The sequence below is a fragment of the Trifolium pratense genome, linkage group LG7 (genome assembly GCF_020283565.1).
Source record: "Trifolium pratense cultivar HEN17-A07 linkage group LG7, ARS_RC_1.1, whole genome shotgun sequence".
Classification (NCBI taxonomy): domain Eukaryota; kingdom Viridiplantae; phylum Streptophyta; class Magnoliopsida; order Fabales; family Fabaceae; genus Trifolium; species Trifolium pratense.
The window spans coordinates 43797228-43811711 of record NC_060065.1 but is presented as its reverse complement, the minus strand read 5'-3'; the positions used below and the strand labels follow the sequence as shown (position 1 = coordinate 43811711).

At 31.3% G+C, this 14484-nt stretch overlaps 2 protein-coding genes across 4 annotated transcripts; one reads left to right on the top strand and one right to left on the bottom strand.

Moving 5' to 3' along the window:
* The first annotated feature begins 774 nt into the window (after positions 1–774).
* LOC123895157 (putative RNA-binding protein YlmH) lies at positions 775–7352 on the top strand. 3 transcript variants are annotated; one of them, XR_006804107.1, is made up of 11 exons: positions 775–979; positions 2396–2505; positions 2695–2826; positions 2928–3001; positions 3093–3198; positions 4036–4104; positions 5681–5745; positions 5830–5928; positions 6234–6333; positions 6428–6553; positions 7211–7352. XR_006804107.1 is itself a non-coding variant. In XM_045945382.1 (10 exons), exons 1-10 carry the CDS (start codon positions 802–804, stop codon positions 6488–6490), a joined length of 990 nt encoding a protein of 329 aa, XP_045801338.1. In that variant the 5' UTR covers positions 775–801; the 3' UTR covers positions 6491–6759. The 3 variants fall into 3 exon arrangements, 2 of the variants coding, with proteins under 2 accessions (XP_045801338.1, XP_045801337.1); XM_045945382.1 differs by lacking the exon at positions 7211–7352 and having other exon boundaries at positions 2402–2505; positions 6428–6759; XM_045945381.1 differs by lacking the exon at positions 7211–7352 and having other exon boundaries at positions 6428–6759.
* A 3260-nt stretch (positions 7353–10612) lies between these two features.
* LOC123895155 (protein GRIM REAPER) lies at positions 10613–11244 on the bottom strand. The gene has a single exon (XM_045945380.1). It carries the CDS (start codon positions 11200–11202, stop codon positions 10729–10731), a length of 474 nt encoding a protein of 157 aa, XP_045801336.1. The 5' UTR covers positions 11203–11244; the 3' UTR covers positions 10613–10728.
* Between the last annotated feature and the right edge of the window lie 3240 nt (positions 11245–14484).

The window sequence follows — 14484 nt, the reverse complement described above, 5'->3', positions numbered from 1 at the left end:
TGGAGATGTTTGATTTTTGTCTAGTTTTATGTGGTAGGCTGGGATCAAATGATTTTACCGCAGCCCCACGGTGGGCGCCAAAATGTTCTGGTAAAAAACAAGGGGGTTTGTATTATTGATCAAATGGTGTGATTACACTCAGTTCAATCCCAACAACCCTGGGAGTTTTTATAAGTCAGAATTCGATCCCTTTACAAATGAAAGTATGGAGCTATTTATAGAGCTTCTAGTCTTCTTCTCCAAGCAAGGGTTCCTGAAAATCCGGTCCTTAGCATCTTCTTCGGTGATGCAGCGTGAAAGTAGGGATGAGAGCCTTGGTTTCCAAGCTATGGCAGTTACTAGAAGTTTATTTCTTCTTTCTTAAGTTAGCGGTTGATACCAGGAAGGGGAAGATATTTACCGTAGCATTGGATTCGCCCTCTTTGGCGTTGCTTTAAGGTTGCCAGTCACGCCTTAGCTTCTAATCGCCTATTGGACGCTCTAGGGTTTAGTTGATTTGGGCTTATCATTCTTTTTACTCTAATTGGGCTTACTGGATATTCTCTTAAGCCCATTGCCCAGTCCAGTTATATTCAAAAACTATATATATATTTATATTGTTTTAAAATTTTTAAAAACTAAAAAGCTGTTTTGGAAAGCTAAATCAAACATACTCCTGGGAGCAAAAACAAAGAAATTATTTTTACAAGGTCTAAATTTTTTGAGTAAAATACAAGGACTAAATTTGAAATTAGTTATATTTAGAGGGATTAAACAGATATTTAAACCAAAATTTAATTATCAACAAAGCCCACATGTGGAATGAATCACCTCTTGGCCATGGCTACTGCTACCACTAGCTTTGGAACTGCGTGTTGTCTAAGAAGAGTAGTAACTCATGCTTTTGCACTTTCTCATTCTCATAATCTTCGCACCAATGCCAATCTCTCTTTTCAAAGAACCCTTACCTCTCATCTTCTCTCTGTTTCCACTTCTTCAGGTCTCTACTTTCTTCTTCCATTGTTGCATTCTTTGTAATTAATTTGATTCTGTTTTGCATACCCATTATGTTCAATTGTTCAAAAGTGTAGTCTTTTTTGTAAAACAAATTGTGGGTATTGAAAAACTAAGGACATGGAATTGTTTATTTTGTGCATTATTTAATTCAAGTTATATGAATTAGAGTTTGTCTCCAACTCAACATGGTGATGAATATAGCTTAATTGGACTAAAGGGTTTCATAAATTATTGAAAAGTTCAAAACTTGGCGTTTGTAATTTTTCTAAACTACTAGGGGCTTTGGATAGTGAAGGATAGATTATTAACTGTGTTGTTGAGAGCTTGTGTTATAAATGAAACTTTACTCATAGAATTAAATCAAATTAAAGTGCATGACTGATCAATTAATCAAATAAGTATGTTGCACTACCGCTTCAGATCGAAAGTGTGTCTGGTGTCTGACACGACATATGTGGTTACATTTTATTGTTTCGTTTTTTTAAACTATGACCAGTGTCGTTTTCGGTGTCTGTGTCTGTCAAAGCTTGATGTTTGTGTTGGGACATATAAGGGAATACATGACATTGGGGGTTAGAGAGATATATGTTGATAGACTTACCTGGGATGAGAATTGATGGTTTGGATCTGATTTGATAGTATTGAAAAAACCATGGTTGCTAAATGGTGGTACAAGAAACTGAGCAAGTGGCGTGACCTGACGATTAGTGGTAGCGTGTGTATAGCTGTGGCAGACTAGTCTCTTGAAAATATGTTTGGTAGTGGGCTTGGTCCAAGTGATGAGTAGTGATACAAGGGTTAAGACATGTCTTGGTTTGGTGAAGAATGCCAACATGCTTGCAGATACATGGCTTTTGAAAAAGTAATCTTGGTTTGCTTGTTGAATGACTGTTGTGTCGACCATTAGTTCTCGGTAAAGACTTGTGCATTGTGCACGAGGAGTGTTAAAGAATTACATAAGAAGAAGAGATTATTGGCAACTCGTATGTTAGTGTCATGTGGGTGTGAGTGAAGGATTTTTGCATTGTATATTATTGGACAAAGTGAATACCATATAAAATGGAAAGATCCGTGAATCTATCACCTTAAGGTTTCGGATTTAGATATGGTATAGGGTCTTTTGATGTGGTTCCCTTGGTAAGTTCTTCGGTACATATCTCCTTGCTCTAGTATCATGTAGAGTCCATATCGGTGCCAGTGGTTATGTACGTGCATCAAATATTCCAGTAATGTTTATGACTTGATACCGCTTTTAAATCACGTGCTTGTGCATTCCCCTTACTAACTAACTACTAAGCAATTTTGATGTATTATCCTTTATTTGATCATCTGGTTGATGGTTTATGAAGATGCATACTGGTTGATGGAGAAGATATATTCATGACTACATGATGCGCAGATTCAGGTGCAAGCAAGACAGTACAAGCTTCAAAAGGAGAAGTAGATGTGTTGCTCAAGGGGGTTGGGGAGAAAAGTGTAGCAAATGAAGTCAAGCATGTTCTTGAGATGGTACTTTATTGTTTTTTCGTCTGATCTATATGAATTTCATTCTAGATTGTCACCAGCTTGGAAGTCCCTTTCTTCCTGCGTGGAAATCTAATATTCATTACATGTGTCAAAAATTGAGGTCTGGTTCGGCCTTTGAGCCATTATATATTTTATGCTATAAATATCATTTGATCCCTGTCTTGTTTGTAGGCTAAACGAGCATCATTAAAACGAGAGATTCTCCATACAAATTTTCTAACCCCTCCAGTGCTGAAGGAATCTATGCAAGTATTGGAAAAATTAGCAGACATTAAAGCACTTGCTCAAGGAGGTTATCCACAGGTAATTATCTAGTTATAACTTATAAGTGTTTTCCATTACCTTGATACATTAAAATGGTTACATCGTATCGCATGTAGACACATAACATATATGTTCTCTAGGCTGAGCGGTGCCGGATTTCTGTTGGACATCCAGATGAACTGACAAGTGATCCAGATGTTATTTCGGCATTGAGGTAATTTTTGTTACCAAAGTTACCAAGCTCAGCACATCAATTATTGATGCTCGTAGATGCCTTAGTATTTACATAAAATTACTCTTTTCAGCATCACAGGGAACTTCAAGTTTGAGCCTTGCTCTCATGGTGACTTCCTTGGCTCAATTCTTGGTACAGGAATTACTAGGGAGAAACTTGGAGATATTATATTGCAGGTATTCTAATATTTTCCCCATTTATGACATGAACTTTTTGTTGAAAACTGTGATCTGTGCACAAAATGGTAGTAACATAAGATTTCAATAATATTATTATTTAACCATGGTCATGTGATGTTTTATAAAACTGAGGATCGGTAGAGTTTTCATAAGGAATAACTATGACTGTTTAATGAACATTTGTAGCTTCTCACGGATATGCCTTCCTGGTATACATAGTTTTCCTTTTAGATAACCAATTCATTTTACATTCTTTATACCAAAAAACTCCTATAACAATTATGAAACTGTGTTAAGGAAAACATTATTTGTAGTTAAATGGAGTTGTAATAAACTTCAGTTGTAATTGTAGTATTCCCTCCGGTCTCAAATATAAGCAAAGATTCATTTTTCAAGTTAATTGATTAATTGATGTATCTAGTCTACATTTTAGACCAAATACATCAATCATTCAATGAACCTAAAAAGAAAATCTTTGCTTGTCTGAAGTAGTACATATCTCTCATATTACATGTGATATGGTCTGAAAAGGTATTCATATGTAGGAGACACCCCTCACCTTACAAGCTAGTTTTCTAATGTTGAGTTAGGGGACTTCTCTATAATTTAGTTTGTAGTTATGTTGATATGATGATCCATAACCATTGGTTAACTTAAAGTTTTTGGACGTGACCTGGAATACATTACTATCTTATTTGCATTCTTTCTATGTTTTATTTAACCATTTTTTTGTTGTATTTCCGGATAATTTTTTTTCCCTTCACAATGTGCATATGCAAAAAAGCCCTCATTCATATTTTTAAAAGCTTTGACTTTGTTTCCTTGGCTACCCAGGGAGAACAGGGTGCTCAGATAATTGTTGTACCAGAACTTGTTGAATTTCTTATGGCAGCACTGGATAAGGTAACATTACTCGCTGCTTTTCAGTTTTCACAGTTTACATTCTTGAGATATGGAAGGGTCTAGGAGAGAAAAGTTATTATGAACGAGGAGAGGAATAATAGAAATTGATAGAAACAAATGAAAATAAAGGAAAATTTATTCAATGAATGATTGAGAATAGGAGAGAGATATCTCTTCTGAAGGTTTTTTTTTATTCACAAATTTCCTCTTTCACATACAACTATCATAGTCAGAAAATGATTCCCTCCATCTTGATTATTCCTATTTATAATCCTCTCTAATTTGATAATTTATCTAACTAATCCCAACTACTTTTACTCTCTCCATTATCCTAACATTTTCATAAGAAGGCTCAAAGCTCCTTAATGAGGTTATAGGGTCTAAAGATAATGCTAGACAAGTGGAGGACAATCACTTCAATTCTTGTCTATAAGAACAAAGGTGAGATACAAAATTGAATAAATCATAGAGGGATTAAACTCATAAGCCTACTATGAACTATATATGGGAGAGAATAAATGAGCAAAGATTAAGACAATAAACACTTATTATAGAAAGATAATATAATCTATGCTAGAAAGATTGATCATGGAAGCAACATACTTGTTATGAAGATTGACGGAGATATCTTAGAGGAATAAAAAAGATCTCATTTAGTTTTCATCATCACGGAGAAGGTCCATAATAGCTTGCTTAGAGAGGTATTGTGGAAGACCGTAGAACAAAGATGTTTGTCGCAAGTCATTTAAGTATCTCCGAGTCCACCATATGAATAACACGGGAAACAAGAAGTGTAAATCATAGGATTCATTTAGGATGGATGAAATAGAGGAGCGTTTTGGGTGTCATTTGTGATTGAAAAGTATCATCACTCAAACTTACGGGAAATTTTATTGCACACCTATAAGACCTTTAAATTAATGTACGGTATTGAACGTTGGACGTTAAAAGCCAACAAAAAAAGAAGCTCCATAAGAATGCCATGATGTGTAAGTGGAGACACAAGACAGGTTATCCTCCAAAATGGTTTATTAGAGAGGGTTGGGGTAGCACTTATTACGGGAAAATTGAGAGAATCCTTCAAGTGATTTGAGAAACATGGAGAAGATTTGTAGAAGATTTAGTAAAGAAAGTACATATGAGTGGTAGTTCAATTGTTAGACGTGAAGGGAGGAGATTAGTAAAAACTATAGGTTAAATCTATTAGTTTTTATACAAGGCCGAACTCTTCCTTACAAAGCTAGCTTGTAAGGTGACTACCACTCTTTATGAACTCTTTAACGCCTTATCTCTTTTAAATATGGACCTTGGCTTTTTCCCAATAAAATTATTAAAAAATGATTCAGATTTAAATGGTTTGTCTACAAACATAATTTACGACAGGATTTTATGACAATATCCATATGACAGGATATAGACATGATTTATGATGTCGCATATTATGGCGATGTTTATTCTATATAACAAGCTTAACCTACTAGTAAATTTTTTATTTTTTTTGTCGTGCGGCTTTCAAGCAGTTTGAGTATTGTACTAGTGTTGCTAATTATGTTCTGATTGCGTTCTTCTTATTCAGGTTCGTAATGTTCCTGTAACGTGCACCAAGATACCATTAATTTCTCTTGATTATGAACCACCAAGGTATCATCATATTCATCCTGGTCTCAAGTTAGCACAATACTTAACCGTGTGATTCAGACTTCACCAATTTTGCTTATTGCACAGAACAAAATCATTCAAAACTACAGAAGCTTCACTAAGAGTTGATGCAGTTGCTAGCGCAGGATTTAAGATTTCACGTTCAAAGCTAGTTGACATGATCAGGTTTACAATCCCCAATTGATATATCATGTCTGGATATTGTTGAATTGTTGATTGCTGACGATTGTAGTACACTCCTTGAGAGCTTGTTTTCTGAATCCTATTCCAAAATCTGTTTCTGCATAAAGCATCACTTATTTTCACTAAATGTATTCTTGCTCATAGATTTTCTTATCCTTTGGTTATTTTGGCATATGACATACTTGTTTGAGCATGATTCATGTTTCATTACAACATAGACTCTTTGACATGAATTTTTTTTTGCTTATATTTACATGATGACTGTGCTAAACATGTCGTGCTTGTAGCAATGGCGATGTACGTATCAACTGGATCCCAATTACTAGCAAAGGAACCACAATCAAGAGTGGAGATCTTGTATCAGTTAGTGGATTGGGGAGATTAAAGGTAACTTACAAGCTTAAAATAATGCCAAGATTATCTGAATGACTTTGGATATAAACCACTTTTTTGAGTAATTTCTTGTTTCATTTTGGTACAGATAGGAGAAGTAAACACCACAAAGAAAGGAAAGTTTGCAGTGGAGCTCATTCGATATTTGTAGAAGCTTTTCATCGCCACATAGAAAAAGGTTAAAGGTGTATATACAAAACTTCAATCCTCTTTTATTATTGTAAATGTGAATAACTGCATATTTGATCACATTACATAACCAGTGATGTGATTAGCATTTGTATGACAGGATTGGAATACTTCACTTTAAATTCCAATTGTGTCATCTTTTTAAGTTTTTCTCATTTAATTCTTGACAATTGATCATAATTAATTAATTTGATTCATCTTATTAGTATACGCATAGTTGAGGTCCTCATACTCATAATATTTACTATAGATTGTAATAAATACATGTACATCCATACTCATTACCTGTATTTTAGTGCTAATCGTTGGATACCTCCTCCGGCTATTTGGTTTAAAACCAATTCTAAGGGTACAACCTCTCTCCCGAATGGTAAAGCTGCTTGTAATGGAATCCTTTGTGACGCACAAGGAGCTCATCTTGTGGCTTTTAGTGCAAACTGTGGGGTGTGTTCATCTTCTGTGGTAGAGTTATGTGGAATTTTTCATGCTTTCCAATTAGCTCGTCACCGGGGTTACATATACATATACTATCATTATGGAGAGTGATTCTCTGACCACCATTAACCTTTCGGAAGATGGCTGCGCTATGAGTCACTCTTGCTATCCTCTTGTTAATCACATTCACTCCTTAGCGAACTAGGATGTATACGGAGAGCTTAGATACACATTGTTAGAGAAGCCAATCAAGTGTCAGACTCTCTAGCTTAGCGAACTAGGACGTAAATGGGACTCGAGCTTAGATACATATAACACATCAACTGGTATCTGGATGCAAGTCTACCAGAATATGAATGGTTGAAATCACAATATGAATGGTTGAAATTAATAAGTCTTCAATTTCATTGAGACAAAAAAAAGTCTACATATTTTATGAGAAACAAAATTCAACCAAGAAAAAAATACAAAGTACACAAACATATTCAAAATCAAGAACTTTGAAAGTAAAATAATTCAAGTAATTCAAATGCAACAATTTATTCAAAGAATCTAACCATAATCCAAAATAATTAAGTAAATTTAAACTCTAAAATTTCATGCATACCCACAAAATCCAATCCTACAAGGAATCCCATGTTTACATTTTTTGTTACACTTGCCACAATTATTAACATTATACAATATGTTAGTACAAACTCCACCACAACAACGTTCTCCTTGCTTACACTTCTTCCCACATTGACCACAATGATTCATGTCACCAACAACATCAACACATTTTTTCTTGCAACATTGTAGTAACTCTTTTCCCTTATTTGCTAAAATCCCATTACATATATTTTTAGTAAGAGGATTGCATTGTGCACCTTTTTTTATTGTAGTTGCCAAAAATCTACTTCTTGATTTATAATGTGGAAATGATGAATCCAATTCATATGTATTAGTTGAGAAGGCTATTTGGTAGTGTAGAGATAAAGTTATTAGAAGAGAAAGAATAGTTGTGAGGTTGAAAAGGGTTATGGCCATTGTTTTCTAGGTGTGAAAAATATGCGAACTTTTGATTAGTAATGCTAAGGCAATAAGAATTAATGTGAGGTACCACTTAAGTGTGTCATGCATTTAGGATGATTTAAACACTATAGTTTTCTTATAAAATATTGCATGTTGCATTGAATAGTTTTCTCTTTATATTATACATACCACTTGTTCTTGATTCTCTAGTGTATAGCATCTTTTTTACTTGACTAATTCAGCTTAAATTTTTTTATGTACTACAATCTGCAAAGTTTAGCCTTTGATGCTATGCTGTCTCTTGTTAATTAGTTGACTATGATTAATGAAAATATTCATAGATCATGCCTTCCTGTTCACATAAGAATATACATTAACTTTTCCTCTTGAGAAGCTGGGGGAACAATTTTTAAGCATATTTTACTTATCTTGCGATCGAATTTCGAATTACCAAAATCCGTTTCTCATAGAAACCGGATGGTTAGTACACAAAAATAATTTTGTATGGTGTATTTGAAAGAGTTTGTATGTTAAAACTAAAAGTAGTATATTGAAAAAAACTCTAGTATCGAATAAAGATAAGATTTACGGTGAATTTATAAATAATGACACCTCTCACTTTACAAATCAGTTTTATAAGATGAGTTAAATCTAATATAACTTAATTTTTTTTTTTAATAAAATACCCTTTAGACACTTTGACTTTGGAAGATAAAGTCAAATCTCATGTGATAAGTTGTTAACTAAATTGTTTGGCCAGACGTCTTGAATGAAATTCGAACCCCGACTCATTTATTTGAGTGTGTAAATTTATAATGACTTTGTCATTTCGTCTATCTACACAAAAGAAAAAAAAATTGTTTGCCAAAATACCTCATTAAGTTCACCTGTTCAATTTAAAGAACCCCGAATACGAAAAAATTGTTTGCCAAAATAAGTCATTAAGTCCATTTCTCATAGAAACAGAGGTTTGAGAGATGAGAGTCTACCTTGTGTACCCCATAAGTTCTCCAACGAAAATTAGTCATTGATAATAACGGTTGAAACTCAAAGTAATTCAAATTTCAAGGACGTACCTTTTGTTAATATTAACTTTAGAAAATGATCAATATAGATCTATGGTAATATTCAACTTTAAAAAACCAAAAGAGAAAGACAATTTAATATTAAACAACTTGCCATCTTAAAATTTTGGGATTGAATTTCAAAGTCCACGCGTTATAGAAAAAATAGGCCAGCATGTAGTAATGTTATTTGTCAACTTTTTATTTATTTTTTGGGGTTAATTAGAGATCATAATTTGTCAACTTTATAAATGAATTAAAAATAGGAAATAAATAAAGTTGAAACAAGCCTGCTCCCCATGAAGTCTGTGATGTTAATTAGGAGACGATTACTTTTGAAAAGATTAGGGTAAGACAACTCCTATTGTGATTAAATTTTCTCAAAAACAACTGTGGTAAAATAGTCATTAGTTTCATTTTAATGAATACTACGTAAATTATTCTCTATATGTAAAAGGTTGATTCTCCTCTCTTAACCAGATTTTTTTTCTTCATGCGTGTGAAAATTGTTACATTTGGTACGAGAACGAGTATGAGGAACCCATACTGTACAGACACGAGTATGAAGATTGTTACCCACGCGAATACAGAGAGAGATACAAATATTTTTAAAACCGTGAATACGAGAATGAGTACTATAATACCATACTCATACCCTACACATTGCAATCGCTAAACTTAGGTTCCGTAGAATATGAAGTGAACCATTACCAACTTGATACGATAAATGTTATGAACAACTTTTTAGTTGTTCATAACTTGAAGAAATAATTTCTAAAAACTACTAACAAACTACACTAAGCTAAAAATAACTAACTTCTTTCATTCATTTTGCTTAATTATTACATTCACTTCATGCCTTTATTTATAGGTTTGATTAATCCTAACAAACTAACCAATGAGTCATCAATTCAATTCATCTAGATTCTTCTAAAAGATATATTCATTCATTACAATAAACAACATCTTGAGGACGATTATATGACACAATAAATTGCTACTATTAACTTTTCTTTCATCAAGTCTCTTCAGACAAACACTCCATAAACACTTTGTTAACATGATCATTCCAATATCTAAAACACTCCTCAAATAGGGCATAGATGTACTAAAAGTGCAACAATATGTTGTTCAACAAACTCTTCAAAATGCACAAACTTCAAAAGAATAATCGAAAATCTTTATTTTACCACATATAGGACATGGTAGTGATAACACTAAAAATCAAATTACATTCTGACACACCAACAATAAATGCTATGAGTATATGTCACAAGATTGATTGAAAAATATTTTAGGAGAAATGCCAGTAATACATTCTTTTCAACATGTTAAATACTAACAATATTGGAAAAAAATAAAATTTATCCAATGATAATTAATATCTTATGTTAAAACAATGCATATATAACATTTCTCATATTTTTATATTTCAAAACTGCAATATAATATTTATTAAAAAAATGCAATATAATATATTATATAGTTTATAAACACATATATATATATATATATATATATATATATATATATATATATATATATATATATATATATATATATATGAAAGGATCGCCTCAACCGTTGCACGGACCTTGATGAATCGTTAGATCTAGAGAGAGAAAATTTGTCTCGCTAAATCCAACGGTTTTGTACAACGATCGGCGATACCTTGTAATAATTAACTTCAATAACCACAAAATCCATTACCACACGGATCACCATTTAAACACTCCCTCTTACACTTGCCACAATGATGAACATTTGACATAACATTGGTACAAACTCCATTGCAACATTTTTCACCTTGCTTGCACTTGTTACCACACACACCACAATTGTTCTTGTCACTCAAAATATTACGACAATGTTTCTTGCAACAAAAAAGCAAATCTTTTCCCTTGTTTGCTCTAACCCCATTGCATATATTATTTGTCTCACGATTACATTGTCTTCCTTTCTTTATTATGGTTGCCAAGAATCTACTTCTTGATCTTTGATTTTGTAATGGGGTGTCGACAACATATAACTCTTGTTCTTCGTCATCGTCTTCTTCTTCCATGTTGTGATTATTTATGTCATCGTCATTTGATGAAACAAACAAAGCTAGAGAGATGAGTAAAGAGAGAATTATTGTGAGCTTTAGCATTTTGTTGGCCATTTTAATTAATTCTCTCTCAAACTCAAAATAAGTGGTGAATTATTGTTGTAGTGTGTGTGTGATAGTTTAAGGGAATTTGTGTGGAATTTAAACTAAACTTCATCGTGAAATGTTGCATGATCTTAGGGGATGAAAGCTTTGTTGCTTGCAATTGTTAGTTTGAATTAGCTAGAGAGTGCAATTCAACTAAATTCTCGGTTAGAGCATAACAATTAAGTAATGTACAAGCATACATGCATGATTCTTTGTGCTCCAAGTTCTCAATTAACTATTGCAATCATTATGAAAAGTTTAACTTGTTTTGATGATGGTTTAAGAAAGCTTACGTGCCCATAAATAATATATTTAAGTTGATGACAAAATTTGGCAGATCAAGCAAAATGTGTTTTTTTTTTTTTATATATATCAAGTACTCCAGTGGCTAAAATTTAAAGTGGGTGCACCAAAATTAAAACTCAAATCCATGCATATTACATATAATATTTTTACTAACTGAACTATATTTAGGCGACATCAAACAAAAACTTTAAATCGTTAAACATGAACTATATTTTCCTTTATGAGGTTTAGGCAAATATTGTTACAAAAAAAAATTGTATTAAAAAATCACATTTTATACTTTTAAAAAGTTGACCATATAACTCACAAGATATTTATACTATATTTAGTTTTTTTAACTAGTATTTGTGAAGCACTAGTAGTTACGATCTTACTTTTTTTTTTGACGCAAGTTACGATCTTACTTGAGTTTCAATTTATATATAGGTTATTATTATTAGTTAGTAGCTAGTAGTATTGCATTGCCCTTAGTTAGCTGTTGTTTGCACGTGTTGAGTATTGACTCAACAAAACCATGGACTTTAGAAGGATGAAAATAAATTGCTCATATACATATGATATGAGTTATTCACAACTACATCATGATGATGCCATAGTTTTTTTTTTAAAATTTATTTAATTAAGGATTTTTTTTTAAGGATTTTTTTTTGAAGGATTTAATTAAGGAAACTTGTAATACACTAAGGGTCCGTTTGGTGCACATGATAGGATAGTGACAGAATATGATATACAACACGATAATGATAGGATATGATATTAGTCAGATAGTAGTTATCATATCCTGTGTTTGGTGCACACAGGATAACAAACATGATAACTATTATATTATATTTTTAATACATACTTACTCATAACAATACGATAAGATACTTCTTCAAAAAAAAAACAATATGATAAGATACATAACATATTTAAATGACAAAATTACCCTTGTAAAACAATTATTATTTTTTAAAAATTATATTCCAATACTTTGAATTTTATAAATAAAAATATAAATAAGTAATCAAATAACTTTTTAAAATTTTAAATAAAAATCATGAGAAAATAAAAAAAATTAAATTTTTTATATGAATCATGATCAAATAAATTACTCAATTATACATATTAGATAAGCTAAATAAATATATGATATATCTCATACGTAAATAATAAAACTACCATTGTAAAAAAAAATTATATTTAATTTGTTATAAAATTTAAATTAATATCCCTATTTTGCAATTTTTTTAATAATTATTTTACTTTAAAATATTTTAATTTTAGTAGAATTTTGATTTGTTAGATTATATAAATTACAAAATTATCCTTGTAAGAAAATCACATATATATTTAAAAATTAATTATTTTATTATTAATTTACTATCAACTTATTTTTTTAATTTTCAGTTTTTATTTTAAAATATATTTTATAGAATAAATCAACAATTTTTTTTCTTATCCTATCCTGCTGGTAACCCAGCTCAAATTCAGGATAAATTTTTTAACTAGAGAGACAAGATAAGATAAGTTTTAGGATTAACTTATCATATCCTGCTGTGTCACCAAACACTGGATTGAGACATGATATGATACAGTTATCCTATCATGTTTCTTATATGTGCACCAAACGAGCCCTAATGGAAAACGCTAAATATTGCTCTCGAAATACTAGTTAAAGAAACTAAATATGTTAAAAATATTTTAAAAATTGTGTAGTTAATTAAATGTTAGACCAATATAATTTAATTCGCTCATTTATTTATATAATTTAGTCTATAGAAAATGTGAAGTCATTACCATAAACTCACCCACCTAACTATCTAACAATATAGCACTCAATAACCCACTTGAGTTGGTTCATTGGTATTGACTTGGGACCCGTGAGTGTGCTTCTCTTGAGGTCTGAGGTTCGATTCTCTCTAGTGTCAATTTGGGTGGACTAATTTAGCTTCTTTATTTAAAAAAAAAACAATATAGCACTCATTGATTGAAGTGAATCTTATAGAAAATTGCCTAACTAAATTATAAAGAAAATAACTGATGTATATGATTTGTGTTTCTAATTATTATAAGTGTCGAGTTTTATCATATTTAGCGTTTCTAATTAATTGTCCAGTTTGTGTTTTAAGGATACGATTTGTCAATTATACCCTTTGTCAATTATTCTTATTTTTTTTCAATAATATTTTTTTATATATATTTGAAAAACTAAAGTTTTTTTTTTTTAAAAAGGAAAGTTTGTTCCTTTTTTTTTTACATAGAAAAGTTTGTTCATTCCTTATTATATTCAGATTTAAACTGAATTTGTTACCAATAATAATGATTCATTTTTTTTTTGTATAACAATAAATTTATTTGAAAAAGGGAAAAAAAATAGGAATTTATTGGTGAATTAAGATGAGTGTATAATAGGAAAATAAGATGCAAAAATCCACTTTCTTAATTTGATGTTATCATTCTAACTGGACACTTATAAAAGAACAGAGGGAGTAATATGAATTAAGATACATAAGTTATTTAATAAATATAAAAAAAGTCTTTATCTATGAGACTGAAAGTACATCTTTTACTTTTTTTTTTTTTGATAATCCAATGAGGCTTTTTCTAATGTGAAAGACCTTACTATGTCTTTCACCGTGCAAGACCAAATTATGCAGTTGGATTAAATGTTCTTTAGAATATTATTGTGGTCCATCATACACATGATTATTTTACTCTTTTTCTCTCTCTTCGTTTTTTTCACTTTTGTTTTTCTCTCTCTTTGTTCTCTCCTCTTTTGCTTAACTTGTTGTTAAACATTCACCAAAGATTTCTACCATATTGATTCATATCTTTGAGAACTCGTAATTCTTAACAAGAATATCCGAGATTTGGGTCTTGGTATGAATTTGAAATAAGTTATTTTTTGTTTGAAAAAAATATGTTTGAAAGTCACCAATTTTTGTTTTCATTCCCCTATTC